This window comes from Lutra lutra, chromosome 9 (assembly GCF_902655055.1).
Source record: "Lutra lutra chromosome 9, mLutLut1.2, whole genome shotgun sequence".
NCBI lineage: Eukaryota > Metazoa > Chordata > Mammalia > Carnivora > Mustelidae > Lutra > Lutra lutra.
In genome coordinates, this window is record NC_062286.1 from 6,877,486 (window position 1) to 6,894,147 (window position 16,662).

The following is a 16,662-nucleotide window of genomic DNA, read 5'->3' on the forward strand; positions in this document are numbered from 1 at the left end:
TCACAAAAGCATTACTAAATGAGAAAAGCCATATCTAAAATGAATACACAATGTATGTGTTTTTTTTAAAAGATTTTATTTATTTGAGAGAGAGACCGTGAGCAATGGGGAGTGGAGGAAAAGAGGGAGAGGGACAAGAAGATTCTGCACTGAGCACAGAGCCTGCTGCAGGGCTCGATCCCACAACCCTGAGATCATAACCTGAGCTGAAACCTAGAGTCGGATGCTTAACCAGCTAAGCCACCCAGGCCCCCCCCTACACACACCGTATGTATTTATACTAAGTTCTAGAAAAGTTCTAGAAAAGGCAAGTCCAGGGGTGCCTGGGTGGCTGAGCCTTTAGCTCAGGTCATGATCCCAGGAGTCCTGGGATCGAACCCCATGTCCTCAGGCTCCTGCTCAGTGGGGAGTCTGCTTCTCCCTCTCCCTCTGCCTCCTCCTGCCCCCCCACTCACATTCTTGCTCTCTCTCTATCTCAGATAAATAAATAAAATCTTTTTTTTTTTTAAAAGGCAAGTCTATGGTGATGATAGCAGATCAGTGTTTGCTAGGGGTTTGGGGCTTGAAGATGGGAACTGACTGCAATGTTCTAAATAAAATTTTTTGGTAGTGGTTGCATATGTGTATATGTATATGTACACACACACACACACACGCCAAAACTCATCATGTACACTTAAAATCGGTGAATTTTATTAAAATAAATTATACTTCTAGTGGGATTGGGTTCATCTTTGTTCACTTGTTTTTTGTCATTTGTCATTCTTCTAGCCATTTAGCTGCACATGTAAAGGTTCAGAATTGCAGTGTTTTCTAATGTCCAGGATAGAATCTGTGTTTCTGTTCATTATTTTCTTTGTTGTTTTGAGGTAGTTTTTGAGAAAGAAAGAAGTAGGAATGTCTTCCTCTCACCATCTTAAACTTGGAAGTCTTACAGATGATATTTAAAACCATGGGACTGGAGCTATCCATGTTTCTTAATGCATTACTTAACATTTCAAGATGCTATACTGAGTTCCTACAATGATAAATAAGGACTGAGATCTCTTATACCTCCCTACTTCCCCCTCCCTCCCCCCAACACAATTATAAAACAATTTTAGTTACATAGTCAGTATATAAACTTGATCATGACTACACAAATGATATTTACTAGAGAACCACATTAACTCCATGTTCACACCAAATTTCTTATTCAGTCCCTCACTTTTACTGGATTTACTCGTTTCCTCCTCTTCTTTCCATATGCCTGATTTTCTACACATCATTCATTCTTCCTAACGTTCTAATAAAGTCTACCTCAATTCTATCAATAATGTTTTCCATAATCTCCAATATGTCGTATACTCTTACTCCTAGAGACTGTTGTCTCAGAGCCTTCCTACCACGCTCTTCAATTTAGACTGGACATTATACAGATGCCATCTGGAAATTTCCATTCACCATCATCACAGGGACTCTTAAGCTTTAGAGTCCTTGCTTCCTTGATTCTATGGGTTCCTTCCTTGGTTTACTCCTTTTACTTCCTTGTTGGATCATCACCTTTGGTTAGTCCACTAAAGGTACAAGGAAAGGGAACAAGGGAAGGAAATGATATTAGATCTTGCATGCCTGACATAGTTTACCCTATCTGATGGACGGTTTGGCTGAATATAGAGTTGTAGGGTGTGGACTGGAACGCTCAAGTCATTGGTCCCTTTTCCACAAGATTCCAGTGTGTTGTGGAGAGGGCAATAGATTCTGATTCTTTTCTTCTTCTCCCTAGAAGTTTACAGCATCTTCTTTGTATCCCTGATATTCAAAAAGTTCCCATGGTGTACCTGACTCTGGGCCTTTTTCATTATTTTTGCTAGCTCTTTTGATTTGGAGATATATGCTTTAGTTCTGAGAAATTTCCTTGTATTATTTCCTTGATAATGTTATCCCCTTGGCTCTCTATCTGGCATTTCTATCAGATGGTTTTCAACCCTGCAGCCTTACTTTCTTACTTTATTTTTTCTCTGCTATTTTCCATCTCTTTCGTCTTTTTGTTCTGGAATGATCTCTGAATTTATTTTGTATGTTAAGTTTTTATTTTGAAACTGTCTGATTTCTCCCAATTCTTTTTTCTACTTGTTATCTGCTTTTCAAGTTAGAAGCCTTTTCCCACATCCAGAGGTGCTGGATGCCATCAGTTCTCAGGAGCCTAGAAAACTCTTTGCACATAAGCTAGATGTGGGCCCAAGGGCTTCCACCTAATAGGACAGAGTTCAAGCCCACTCACTATGAAGAATCCCAAATGGTAGTTTCTGAAATTTAGACCAGAGAAGACTCTCGTCTCCTGCCTGGGGAGCTGTAAAACTTGCTACTGACATTCTGGAAAGGAAGTTAAGAGCAGTATTCAGATGTCACTCAATTCCCCAGTTTCTAGTCTGTGCTTCCTCCTGTCCCACACGCCTGCTCTCCAGTTCCTCTTCAACTGCCATCACCTCCTTCTTCCACTTCCTGACTTGGCCTTTTATTTTGGTGGAAATTGGAAATAATGCATTATTCAGCCTGCTCTGTCTTGTTTCAGTGATAAGGAGACTGAAATCCAGAGAGGGGTTGCCTTTTCTGTAGGACCCCATGACTCCCCAAGTCACTGCTTCTGTCTGCTTCTACCTGGATCTCAACTTCCTCATACGTAAAATGGAAGAGTAGTTCTACATGACTTTCAGAAACTTTATATTCTGGAATTGTATGTTTCAAGAAATCAGAACCTGATCTCATGGCTATTTAAAAAAATATTTATTTATTCATTTTTAGAGAGGGAAGGAGTGTGTGCACAAGTAGGGGGCCAGGCAAAGGGAGAGAGGGGTGGGGGAAGCAGACTCCCTGCTGAGCGGGGAGCCCAACTTGGGGCTCGATCTCAGGACCCTGAGGTCATGACCTGAGCTGAAACCAAGAGTCAGAAGTTTAACCAACTGGAGCCACCCAGATGTCCCTCTGTAAGTATTCAGTCGGTCCTATTTTTGGTGCTTTCATGATGTCCCACCAATCCCCTTCTTTTTGGGGGGCGGAGAGGGGGAGAAGGAGAGAGAGGATATTAAACAGGCTCCACACCCAGTGCGGGAGCCCAGACATGGTGCTCGATCTCACCACCCTGAGATCACAACCTGAGCCGAAATCAAAAGTCTGACATTGACCTGCCTCAGCTACCCAGAGCCCCCTCCACCCAATCCCCTTCTAAGATTTCTTCTCCCCTTCTCCCAAATCAAGGGCTCCAGGCAAAGGCTGGCTTCATGGGTGTGCGGCCTATCCAGTCACACAGGACCTTATACACTTGTTTAATGATCTGCTGTTGCCCCCTGAAAATTCTTACTAAGTTTTGAACCAGGGATTCCACTTTCATTTTCTGCACAAATTATGTAGGTAGTCCTGGCCATGGGATGGTCACCAGCCAGGACTGCTCTTCCAAGAATTTTCTAGCCCATAGCCTGAGCTACAAGTCCTGCGGCTCTGCTGAGTTCACTTCCTGAAAGGGAGGGAGGAGCAGGGAGAGGAGGGTCCCATGACTAGAAATGGGTAAACCAGCCCTCAACAGGTTCTGCAGCTTGCCTGAGATCTTATCACTCAAGAGTCTGGGAAACTCCTGAGTTATTTAAGGCAAACTCTGAGTACCTCACACAATCTTAGAAGATTGTTTTGCTTCTGTTTAATTGGGGCTGTGCCTTCTGGCGGTTGATGTCCTTTGACAAGGCAGTTTTGGATCCAGAGAACTTTATTTATATCCATCTACTCATTCACGAAACAAACCTTTAGGAAGCACCTACCCGGGGAGCAGGGTGAGCAGGCTCTTTGGAGCAGACAGAACTGAGCAAGATTCTCCCCCCTCGTCCTCTTGCTGGCCGCATGACCTGGCTTGACCTCCTGAGTCTCTGTTTCTCTTCCTGTTTGATGAGAAGAGAACAATTACCTCCCTGCTCAATGATGAGATGACCTGTGCAATGGGCCAGGTGCTGAGCCTGACACACAATGGGCCCGCAAGTACTCATTCCTCCAGCCTTCCTCCCAGCACTAGGCAAACCACAAAAGATTTCAGCTTTGGTTATGGACAGACCAGGTCATGAGCAGGCCTCGGAACACCTAGAAGGTCCATTCATTGGGTGATGTACTAGAGTCTCTCTTCCCTTCAGCAGAAATGCTGATGGGAGCCCAAGGAGGAAGGCTCATACATCTGAGAAGTGCCCAGACAGTGTTTGCTTTCAGGAACATCCCTGTGCTTTGTGATTAACGTTTAATAGGTTCCAAGAAAGCTTTGAAGTTAATAATATGTCTCCCTCCCTTTCAACCTATGATGCTCTTTCCACCGATGGTCTTCAAGTGATACACTTAGGTTTGTGATGAAATTTGCAAGCAGCAATTTAAAGACTTGCTCTTATCTTTATTGAAAACAAAAACTTAAAAGTCTAGTTATGAAAATCAAGCCCACAGATAGGCGTGGCACAGGAATGTGTCCTTAGAAATGCCTCTTCCGCAAGCTGCCTGTTAAGGGAGATAAATAGGGGAATGATCTGGTAAATTTAGCCTCATGACCATTGATGGCATCTGTTTTCACTTTCCAGTTCACAGAGCTTTGACAAATTCTTTGTGCGCTGTTAACCTCCTTCGTACCCTACAGTCTCAGCAGGTGTTTTGTTGAAGTTATTATCCCCACACTGCAGATGAGAAAACTGGGCCCCAGAGAAGTGACGATCCAGGTCACGTAGCTACCCCGTACGTATCAGGGCCAGGATTCAAATCTATTCTCCTTACAGAGTCTCTGCTCTGTTGGGTCCTTGAAATGATATTTAGCTATTTCCATACTTAGTAGAACCTCCTTAAGTGAACTTTCAGTGGAGGCGTGCTCGGTTCCAAGCCCTGGGATGCTGGCAGAGTTAGGAAGTCAGGATGAGGCAGTGGGGCCAGCTCTAATGTGGCCGCTAGGGCCCCCGACCAGGGGCCCTGCCTGGTGGAGTGGTGGTCACATTCCTGGAATTCCCACAGCCTGGTCAGGACAGAATAATGCAGCCCCTCAGGCTCATCAGGCGCCAGATCTGTCCCTCCATCCACTCAAGGGCTTTGCTTGGACTTTGCCTATAATCTCCCCTCTCTCTCCTGCTACCCAATATTGCTTTTCCACGAGCACACGAACATGCTGCAACCTTCCAAATTCAACCCCACTGCATCTCCCTGAACGGCTGACCAATTCCTTACTCTTCCTTTCAGCAAAATTCCCACAGGCCTTGTCTACTCTTTCCTCCCATTCTGCCCTGAATCCATGCCAATCAAACTTCGACCCTTCCTACTTGACTGAAACCATGTCGTCCATGATGACTATCTTGCTGGGTGCTGGGCTAAGCTCACCCACCTCTTAACAGCATTTGACCTTTCTTCTTTCTTGAAACTCTAGTCATATGGCTCTGGTCACTGTCCTCCATTGGTTCTCTCCTTCCACCATCTTTGCTGGATTGTTCTGTTCTGCCTAACTTCTACCTGTTACAGTGCCCTTGTCTCAGCCCTGGTCCCTTCCCTTCATCTATGATCTACTCTCACTCCCTAGGTGTCTGCATTTAGTCCTGGCTTTAAAACTCAGTCTACACTGGCTCTGAAATTCACATCTCTGGCCAGAACACCTCCCTTGAACTCGACTCATTTGTGCAAATCCCTATTCAGTATCTCCTCCTATATTTCTCACAGTCACTTAACATGTCCCAAATCTAGATCCCCGCCCCCAACCGCCCTTCCCGTCACCATCGCAGCCATCTTCGATTCCTCTCTTCTCACAACTACACCCAGTCCTTTGTTAACTCCACCTTCAAAGTGAATCTACTTCTCCTTGCCCACTGTGGCACCCAAAGTCAAGTCCTGGTCCTCCCAGTGAGTCATCTTCCTTCCTCCTTCTCCTCTATGGTTCGTTTCCCACAGAGACCTGAACAGTACTTCAAAGTGTAAATTAAACCTTGCCACTCCTCTGTTCAAAACCCTTCAACGACTTCTCAGCACACTTAGAATTAAATTGCAATGTCTAACCGTGGCCTCAGAAGGAATATTCAAAACACCCATATTCAATAATATATTCATGTATAAGAGTCTATATAAGTGGAAATTTTAAAATGTATTCCCTTTTAATTTTTAAATAACCCAAACTAAATCTGTTTATAGGATAAAACTTCAGCACCTGGGTGGCTCAGTCAGTTAAGTGATTAACTCTTGATTTATGCTCAGGTCATGATCTCAAGGTTATGAGATCAAGCCCCGTGTGGGGCTCTGTGCTGGGTGTGGAGTCTGCTTGAGATTCTTTCTCTCCCTCTCCCTCTGCCCCTTCCCCACCATCTCTGAAATAAATAAATAATATTTTTAAAAAGAATAAAACTGCCAACAAAATAAATTATAACAGAACATTCACCAAATCAGTCTAATAATTTCTAAGTCATTTGTTGGTTTTCAGAAATTATTGGTGTGAGCTTTTGGTATGTTCTCACAAATTAAGTAATGCCCCTATTGGAGCTATGGCTTGACAGAAGGAAATGCACCCAACTTCTCTAATAACTTCCTCAATACATCAGTAGCCACTAGGTTAACTTGTAGTCTCAAAATAGAGAATTTCTCTCAATAATGATATTGTGTGTGGTAATGAATTGTTTCTCAGCTGCTATTCAACCAAGAGCAATTATGTTCAAATATTTCCTGATCCTTCCAGTGTCATCTGATTCTTTCATATTCAATATCTTATTGGCTAAGTCACAAAAGCCTTTTGTGGAGCACCGGGTCTAATGGTGTTGAGCCCAATCCTTCCTGTGAGGCTCAGGGCGTGGTGGCCAAAACTGTGGGCACTACTAGGCTACGTGGTTTTCGCTCCTGGCTTAGACACTTCCACAAATTTTAGATAACCTTTGATTTCATTTTCTTATCCAGAAAATGGGGCTCATGGGTAACCAGTCTAGAATGGTACCTGGCTCAGAAAATGCTAGATACACATTAGCTCCCACTTTACTAAGAACACCCGGTGGTTAATGCCCTTGAGTAGAAGGCCTGTGGTGGGTTTTGACAAACACACACCCTTCAGTGCCAGTGAAATTGGGTATGAAGGGTGAAAAATGGGAGCTACACTCTGGAATCTTTGGGCCCTTCCTTCCTTGCAGCCTCCCACCTGGGGAGGAAGTACTGCTATTCCTACAAAGCCCCAAATGCTTGGCTAGTACTTGTGTGGGGCTCCTACTTTTCTGCTCCCCCAGGCTCTCCCCAGCCTCTCTGAGCCAAAATTCCATGAAGGCTATCATCCCCACAGGTCGGCACCCGGTTAAGTGGTAAGTACAAGGCAGCCGTGCCCTGCTGACTGGCCCCCCTGTTGATCCCTGAGGTGTCCCTTCTCCCTTCCTTCTTCCCTGGTGGGAGCCAGTGTGGTAACCAGGAGGTGCGATCTACCGGGAACCTCTGGTATCATGCATGGGACAGACTATGGATGTACTGGCTGATATCAGTCCTGTGGGGCCAGGAGACCTCCGGGCAGTCAGGGCCCTGCCCAGTGCTCTCACCCTGAGGCCCACAGCTCTACCTCTTACCCATTATCCTGGCCACACTGGCTTCCTTTTGTTTCTCAAACACACCAAGCCTAGTCCAGCCGCAGGGCCTTTTCACTCTCCCTGGAATACATTTCCCCACATTCCTGCATGGCTCTCTCCACATTCCCAGCTTGGCTCAACGGTCCCTCCTTCGGAGAAGTCTTCCTCATGACCCTGTAAAAATTCTACTCACTTCACCCCACCCTAGTCACCCTATATGCTTACCTGGCTTTAAAGCATGTATCACTCCCTGAAGTTATAGTTTATATTTATCTGTTTTCTATCATTCTGCCATGATAGATATGGTGGAAAGAGTGGATGACAAATACTGTTGCAAATACTTTTAAAAGACGCAGAAACTGCTGAAAATTTAGAAGAAAATGAGCGTTACAGGTCTCAGGTTTGCAATGTGAAGGTTTGCAATCCAGCAGGAAGAAATATAGATATTTCCAACAAGTCCCTGCTCCCGGTAGCGGCTGGATTCCATTTCAGTCATGGAACATGGGAAAGATGGCTTCTGAGGGGCTTTGTGGGAAGGTGCATCAGAGAATGTACATTCTCCACAGTAAGTCGCATCTTTTATACGAGAGCAGCTTGGAGATACCATGTCCATGGAACCACCGATAGAACCACTTTGACAAAATGGCGGAAGAGCTCTGGGATGAGGCTGCAGACGGTCGGGGAGATTCGCTGGTACCTCCTTCCCCAGCAGTGAAGGGCAGCGGAGGCGACAGGCAGAGGGGCACGTGTGGCTGTGGAATGCCCTGGGCATAGTTGATTTTATAAACTCAGGACCTTTCAGATGTCAGGAGATCCTTACCGTAACCCATCCAAATGTCCACAAACATCCTTTGTTCTGCACAGAAGCCTGTTGTCTATCTCGTGGCAGAAGACTCAGAAGACCTGTCAGACTTACAGGTGAATTCTCTTTTTTTCTCGTGAAACAAAAAGGCGAGTATTCCTGCAATGACGAGAGGCTGTCAGTAGTAACACCACTTGGCAGGTGTTTTCGAAATTGTGAATACACTTAATTTGTCCCTTCGGGGGTAAAGGGGCTGTTTCGACAAAGTGAACAGCCGAATGGCTGGGTGTGTTGGCTGGCCTTATCTTCACATTTATGATCTCAGATGTCCAGGGGGACCCCTAAAGGTGCCTGACAATTTAGCAGATTTCTGATTTAACTCTCCCATTCCCCAGAGGTATTACACCTCTGACCTTTCCTTGGGCCTCGAGCAACCCTCCCGACTCTCACACTCTGCTCATGACCTCCTTGCCATCTCACCAGAAACAGTCAGAGGAGCCCTTTCCTCACGTCCCCACCGTGACTATGCCACAGGCCCTCCCTTCCTGGTCCTGTCATGGCTGAATTGTCTCTGCTCCGGCCAATCCCTCTGCCTGAGCTGCTGACCCAGCCCCTCTCCCCAGATCGGTGAGAGCCCCTGGAATCATTCCCTGTCTTCCCATGTCTGAAACAAGAAAGCCAAGAAACCAAACCAGAGAAACAAAAATCTGCCTCGGCTTTACGTTGCCTCCCAGTGATGACATTCTCAGCCTCCTTCTTGCTCCCTACTTCAGTATGTCAGAGTGGCCGGGTCTTGGTCCTTGGACCTTTCTAGCCACACAGCCTTGATGATTTTATCCACGCTCCTGACTCCCAGCCGTTAGCTTCCCCCTGAACATCAAACTCATCTACTCAACAGCACCGCCTGGATACTGAGTACACATCACTAACATAAACATCCCAGCAAACTCTTGATTCTGGCCTCCACTCTGTCATTAAGCCTACATGTGTCTTCCCGGTCTCCACAGATGGCAACTGCATTCTCATGCAGGTTCAGACCCAGAACTTTGCAGTCACCTTCACTCTCCTCTCTCTCACCCCCCGCATCCGATCTATCAGGAAGACTGTCCGTGCCTTTGAAATCTGTCCAGAGATTGACTGTTTCTGCTCAGTGTCTGCCCCTTCACCCTGCCCTCAGCCCACACATGGGCTACTTCAGTGGCCCCTTAAGTGATCTCCCTGCTTCCTCCTGCTCCTCCTGCGTTGGTGGCATAGTGGTGAGCATAGCTGCCTTCCTCCTGCTCCTCCATCCCTTACATCCCCCTACTCCCCCCTTACTCTTCTTATCCCTAGAGAGATCCTTCTAAAATATGAGTCAGCTGCTGTCACTCTTCTGTCTTCCATCTCACTGAGAATAAAACCTGATGTCCTTCCTATAATCCCCAAGACCTTATATCCCTGATCTGGCCTGGTCTCCTCTCTGACCTCATGGTCTTGGCCACACACCTCCTTGCTTTCTCAGGGTCACCTCACCGTCTCAGGGGCTTTGCACCTGAAGTGCTGATCCCCCACCTATCTGCAGGGCTCAGGCAACGCTTCTTTTAAATCTCGTGATTTTGCCTCAGGTTGTGATCTCAGGGTCCTAGGATGGAACCCCATGTCAGGCTCTACACTCAGCAGGGAATCTGCTTGGGGATTTCTCTCCCTTTCCCTCTGCCCCTCCCCTTTCTCTAAATTTAGTAAACAAATCTTAAAATAAAATAAAATAGCAACTCCCACCTCCAACCTTTCCTCCTGTCTATTCTATTTTCATGTTCTGCTTTCTCCTCATGAAGTTTTTAGCCTCCTGACATATTTTTTTAGTAATTTGCTTATGTATTTAGTATGTGTCTCTGCCAGCTAGAATGTAAGCTTCATGAGGTAGAGACTGTTTCTGTCCATTGCTTTATTCCATGTGCCTAAAACAGTGTCTGGCACATGCTAGGCTCACCGTTGCTTAAGGAATGAAAAAGCAACCACTTCTTTGGAAGACAGGTGTTCTATGGAGACTGCATTTTGAGAATGAATGTTTGCAAATGTTCCCATTGGCATGAAAATATTTTCTGTCTTTTTGTGAGGTGTCTTTTTCTGTTATGATCCCTTTAAAAAGAAGTACTAAAGTAAACTAAATGTAAGACAAGAACTACAAATCTCTATCACACAGTGTTAAGACAAGATTAGTTTAATTACAATGTTCCTAATACTTTCATTGAAAGGGAGGTTATTTACATTAATAACTTATATTTTAGCTTATATGGATATTTATGAGCAACCTATAATATCATTATATGCTCAAAACTCTTTTCTGAGAGGTTGCTGTCTGGAGGAGGAGGCTTTTGGATTGATTAGTTCTGGGCCTGTATTTTAGGGTTTTGTTATAGAACATTCCAGTTCGAGGGGCGCCTGGGTGGCTCAGTGGGTTAAAGCCGCTGCCTTCGGCTCAGGTCATGATCCCAGGGTCCTGGGATCGAGCCCCACATCGGGCTCTCTGCTCGGCAGGGAGCCTGCTTCCCTTCCTCTCTCTCTCTCTGCCTGCCTCTCTGCCTACTTGTGATCTCTGCCTGTCAAATAAATAAATAAAATCTTAAAAAAAAAAAACATTCCAGTTCGAAAACCAATTCCTGTGGCTTATCCATTACTTTATAACAAACTAGTATATATTGTAACAAAGTACGTTACTTTGTTTTTATTGGCTTAAAAACAAAAACGATTGTGTTGGTTTGGAATTCTTTCAGTCCGGAATTGCGGCAGGACTTGGCTGGGTGGTTTTCGGTTCTAGGTAGCATGGGGCAGGGGCTGCATGTAGCCAGTGACCGGCTAGGCTGGGAGATCCCAGAAGACTTCACTCATATGTCTGACACTTCAGTCCTCTGTGTCGCCTCCCTAATACACACGGAGCGACCGGGCTTCCTCACAGCATGGCTGTCTCAAGGGACTTGGACTTCTTGCCGCTGGCTTTCAGGACAGCACATTTGAGGAAAAGCAAAAGCTGCAAAGACACCGCTTGGAAGTTAGACACCACCATTGACTCAGCATTCTGCGGCTCCAAGCCGGCCACAAGACGACGGCTGATTCAAGGGTCAGGAAGAGGGACTGCGTCTTCCAATGGGAAGACAGGAAAGAACGTACGTCCACTTTAAATCCACCACAGGCTTCTTTTGCATGTCATGATTCTGCGAGATGCATCCGTGTTGTTGCCTGTAGCATGAATTCATTCTTTCTTATTCCTGTATAGGATTCTATGGTATGACTACCACAATCTGCTATTGATTCTCCCATTGACGGACATTTGGTCATTGTAATTTGGAGCTATTATAAAGAAAGGTTAACGAAGATACTTGCATGTATCTTTTGGTGAACACATGTACTAATTTCTCTTGGGAATGTATCAAAGGGTAGAATTGCTGAGTTGTAATTAGCAGACAGTTAGCATTTCCTCCAATTTTCCAAAATATTTCTGCCAGTTTACACTCCCATCAGCAATGCAGAAGAGACTGAGTTTATCCATGTTTTTGCCAAACCTCAATATTGTCATTTTTTTGGAAGATTTTATTTATTTATTTGACAGCCAGAGATCACAAGTAGGTAGAGAGGAGGGCAGAGAGAGAGAGAGAGAGAGGAGGAGGAAGCAGGTTCCCTGCGGAGCAGAGAGCCCAATGAGGGACTCAATCCCAGGACCCTGAGATCATGACCTGAGCCGAAGGCAGAGGCTTAACCTACTGAGCCACCCAGGTGCCCTATATTGTCATTTTAACTTTGGCCATCACAGTGGATGTGTTGTAGCATCTCCTTGTGCTTTTTAATTTGCGTTTTTCTGGTGAATCATAATGTTGAGCAGCTTTTCATGTATTCATTGATCTTTTAACTATCTTCTTTGTGAAATAGTGCCTTTTTTTTTAATTTGCAGTGGATATAAGTCTTTTGTTGAGTTTATCCATTGTAAATACCTTTTCTCAGTCTTTGGGTTGCCTTAACAATGTCTTTTGATGAACTAAAGCTCTTCATTTTAATGAAGTCCAATGTAGCAATCTTTTCTTTCATGAATAGTGCTTTTAGGACTGTGCTTTTCAGGAAATCTGCCCTGTCCCAAGTCAGAGAGATACTTTGATTCTTTTTCTAGAAGCTCTATAGCTTTACTTAGTACATGTGGGGCTGTGATCCATTTCAAATTAATTTTTGTATTGCCCAATATAACAAAGGACTTGCATTCAATTTGCTGATATTTTGTTTGGAATTTTTACATCTGCTTCTGAAACAGAATGGACTTTTTTACTTTCTTTCAAATATCCTTGCCATGATTTGATGTCAAGGTTATGCTAGCCTTATAAGATGTTCTGGTAAATGCACTCACTTTCCCCATTATTTAGAAGTCTGTGTATGGTGGGTACTATTTCTTTCTTAAAGATCTGGTAGAATTTACTATGTTTAACTCATATGAAATTGGGGTTTTCTTAGTGAGGTTATTTTATACATAGAATATACTTCTTTTTTTTTTTAAAGATTTTATTTATTTGTCAGAGAGAGAGAGGGAGAGAGAGCAAGCACAGGCAGACAGAATGGCAGGCAGAGGCAGAGGGAGAAGCAGGCTCCCCGCCGAGCAAGGAGCCCGATGCAGGACTCGATTCCAGGACGCTGGGATCATGACCTGAGCCGAAGGCAGATGCTTAACCAACTGAGCCACCCAGGAATCCCTCGAATATACTTCTTAAATAAATTGTTCAGATTTTCTATTTCTTCTATATACCTTTCAGTAACTTGTATTTTTCTAGGAATTTGTCCATCACATCAAAATTTCAAATTTCTCAGCCTAGAGTTACTGGCTCTGTTACAGAATTGAGTAATGATTAGTGTTGATTTCTGTGTCTGTTACTTATGTGGAACCTTGGGTATAGCAGCTTCTTGTGCATAATAGCAGAGCTGGGGTCCTTGCTAGGATTTAGGTCCACCTTTATTAGGTTTGGAGGGTTAAACATATTTCTTTCTGATATACACATTCTTTCTTTAGACATGTTAATACATTCAGTCAAGGTGTTCAGTAAAATACTGGCCCAGACTCCTCAGTCCCTTTAAAGATTTATTATCTCTGCCCTAATTTTATTTCCCTGTTCCTCTTCTTGGGGTTACCTCGATATTGCTCCACCATACCACCTCTATGTAGCTCAACAGTTTTCCAGAAATTTACCTACAGGGCGCCCGGGTGCCTCAGATGGTTAACATCTACCTTCGGCTCAGGTCATGATCTTGGGGTCCTGGAATGGAGCCCCCTGCTCAGTGGGGGGGAGGAGGGTCTGCTTCTCCCTCTCTCTCTGCCCTCCCCCTCATGCTCTCGCTCTGGCTCTGGTTCTCTCAAATGGATAAATAAAATCTTAAAAAAAAAAAAAAAAAGAAAAGAAATATACCCACATTCAAGCTCACCTGTGCCATAAGGCAGAAACCAGTTCACTGAGCACTTCCACCATTGATAATTTCCATTAGACCAAAAAGAAAAAAAAATCTGTGCCAATCTGATAAGCAAAAATGGCACCTGAGCCAGAGGTTTTAAGAACTTCATACTAAAGCTTTTCTGCTAAAACCCTCCTTTAAGTCTTATAGTCTAAGAAAACATTTTCTTCCAAAGGGCTGACTTTGCTCAAAATCCTCAATTTTCTGTGAAGGAATGGCTGGAAAAATCTGTGATTCATTTCTGTGAAATCACATGTCCAAAGTCTCAAATCAAGGTATGTCATCTGTTTCAACCATTATGCATATACATGAAAATCTTACAAAGTCATTCATTCACTCAACAAATATTTATCAATCACTTCCTGTTAGCTAAGTACTATTCCAGGTCCTGGATATATTAGTAATAAACAAAAAGATAAAGATTCCCGATCTCGTATTTTAGTTCAATACATTAACTCTTCAGCTGTGCATTCAGTACTGTCCCTTCCTGTTCTAATATTTCAACATCTGAAATCACGAGAGATCTAGAAAATAAAGGGGTTATCACCAAGCTGTTCTTAGGGCAATCCTCATGCTGTAAGGATAGGGAAGGTTTTTCAGAAAGAGTCTGAAGTTGCACAGAGCCACGCCTGGCAAATAACATGGGTGACATAAATGGACAGGACTTTTGTCTAGTGCCATGCTAAAATAATGAGACGGACTTCTCCACGGGACTGGGGGGTCTCCTGAAGACTGGGACTCTTTACCTCTCATTTCCCAATTGCCCGCACAGTGCCTGGCATGCAGTGGGTGCTTAATTAACTTGGGAAAATAAATGAATCGACAAGTAAATGAGGAGTGAGTGAATAGAGAGCCAGTCCCTCTCTATTCTTCTCTAGTTTCATGATTTTAAGTACCATCTGGATAGAGAGAACTCCCGAGTGTATATCTCCAGTCCAGAATCCACCTGAGAATGCTGGACTCCAATGTCAAATTGTCTTTTCATCCTGCCTGGAGGTCTTAGCAGCATCTCTAACTTAGGTCCAAAATCAAACTCCTGGTTCCTCCTCTACCCTACCCCCAAACGGTCCCACCCACAGCCTGCCCCTACTCAGACCTCACCCTCCCAATGCTCACGGCAGAAACCTTGAGGTCACCCTTGCGTCTTTCTCCTACCGCCCTCCTCCTGTCCATCAAGATATCCTTACGGCTCTCCCTTCACAATCTGTATTTCCAGAATCTCTGTAATTCTCAGTTTCTAGTGCTTTCACCTGGTTCAAGCTCCCATGGGATCTTGTCTGGATTATTTCACTGGTCTCCTGACTTGCCTTCTGCCCTCGCCCCCATCAGCCTTCTCCCCGCAAGGGTCACACTGGTGTCTCAAACATAAGTCGGATCGTGTAATTCCTCCAACAGCTTCCAAGTAAAATCCTCGCCTAATACGAGTACTCAGTAGCGGATGCTTACAGAGGAGGAAACTGAGGCACGGGGAGCAGGAAACGGTGACTGCACCCGGGTCTACCCAGCAGCCTTGCTCCTTCCTCCAGAACCCCCTGCTTCTCCCGTGCCAGTGAGAGCCGGAATGGAGCGGACTCGGGGAGCCGCCGCCGTCCAGGCTGGGACGGGCGGGCGGGCAGCCACCGCCCCCCCCCCCCCCCCCGGCAGCGTGCGGGGGAAGACGGTGCCGCAACAAGCCGAGCGGGACCGAATCAGCTCCGCAGTCGGTGCGCCGCGTTTCTTCCCGAGGTCGGCTCCAGTTACCTGGACTGGGGAAAGGCATGAAGTCTGGGAGGGGGCTGCAGGGGTAGCGGAGCTTCCTTCCCGGAGCGAGCGGAGACGACCCCGCGTCCCCAGGCGTCCGGAACCCGAAGCCGCGGCCTCGGTTTCCGCCCGGCGGGTTTCTGCCGGCGCTCCCGGAAGCTGCGCTCGCTGTCGGGATAACGGGCCCGGCGGGGGCGGCGGCGGCGGCGACGCGGTTATGGACCTGGAGGAAGCGGTGAGCGAGCCGGGAGCCGGCGGGCCCGACGGCGGGGCGGGAGGGGAGTGAGGCGGAGAGAAGAGGCTGGAGGACGCCGACTGCCTGTGGGGGTGGCCGCTGGCCGGAGGAGGGCGGGCGGAAGGCCGCGGGGCGGGGAAAGGGATGGGGCTGGCGGGCCGGGCGTGCGCGCGTTTTGGGGCGCTGGGTGAGGTTGTGGGTGAAGGGAGGGCGGGGCGTTAGTCCGTGTGGGTGTGTTTCAGGGGGGGGATGGAGTTGTGGGTTTTATGCGGTGGCCACCCACGAGGCCCATCCCCTGTGGACCGGGCCACCCACAAGTTCCCTTTGATCCCGGGGTGGGCGTGGGAGGGCCGGGCTGGAACGGGCTGGCCTCTGAGTAAGTCCCCCCACCCCCGCCCGGTGTCTGCGGATCCTCGCCGCGGTCTGGGGAGGGATTCCAAATTCGGGTTTGACTCACTCCAGGTAATGCTCCGGAGTCACTGCAAACTTTCCCGACTCGCTGAAATAGATTCGGCGTTCAGTTTTGACATACATGAAATGCTGCGTTCTTTGGCCGTATTCGGCAGTTAGATCGGCGATGAGGTCAAGGGCCGGGGAGTTCGGGACCAGTCGTTGAGTGCCCGTCTTTGTGCGCTCAGACGCATTGCGGTGATAGAAGGCCTTGCTTGTTACAAACGTTCAGTAAATGTTTATGGAGCGACGGACGACCGACGTCTGTACGTGCTGGGTTAATGACATTAATAGTTATGTCTCACCGCTGACCTGCATTCGCTGTAGTAGGGATCGTGTCTCTTTTGCTCACCACTGAATCCCTGGCACCCAGCTAAATGCCTAGTGCATACATAGGCGATTTTCCTTCTGTT

The 16,662-nt window shown here is 46.2% G+C and overlaps 1 protein-coding gene and 1 long non-coding RNA gene across 5 annotated transcripts in view; one reads left to right on the forward strand and one right to left on the reverse strand.

Moving 5' to 3' along the window:
• Window positions 1–226: 226 nt before the first annotated feature.
• LOC125108567 (uncharacterized) lies at window positions 227–16,221 on the reverse strand. Its single transcript, XR_007129948.1, has 4 exons — window positions 15,565–16,221; window positions 7,788–8,523; window positions 3,792–3,908; window positions 227–1,556 (listed from the first exon to the last, which is right to left on the reverse strand). It is a non-coding gene; the product is annotated as an uncharacterized LOC125108567 (long non-coding RNA).
• TAF1B (TATA-box binding protein associated factor, RNA polymerase I subunit B) overlaps window positions 15,698–16,662 on the forward strand; it is a 77,547-nt gene continuing 76,582 nt past the window's right edge. For 3 of the 4 annotated variants that reach the window (XM_047744570.1, XM_047744571.1, XM_047744569.1), the window contains exon 1: window positions 15,698–15,799. In XM_047744570.1, the coding sequence (XP_047600526.1) occupies window positions 15,782–15,799 (18 nt within the window). In that variant the 5' untranslated portion in view covers window positions 15,698–15,781. The remainder of the gene's footprint in view (window positions 15,800–16,662) is intronic. The other variant, XM_047744568.1, reaches the window with a different exon arrangement.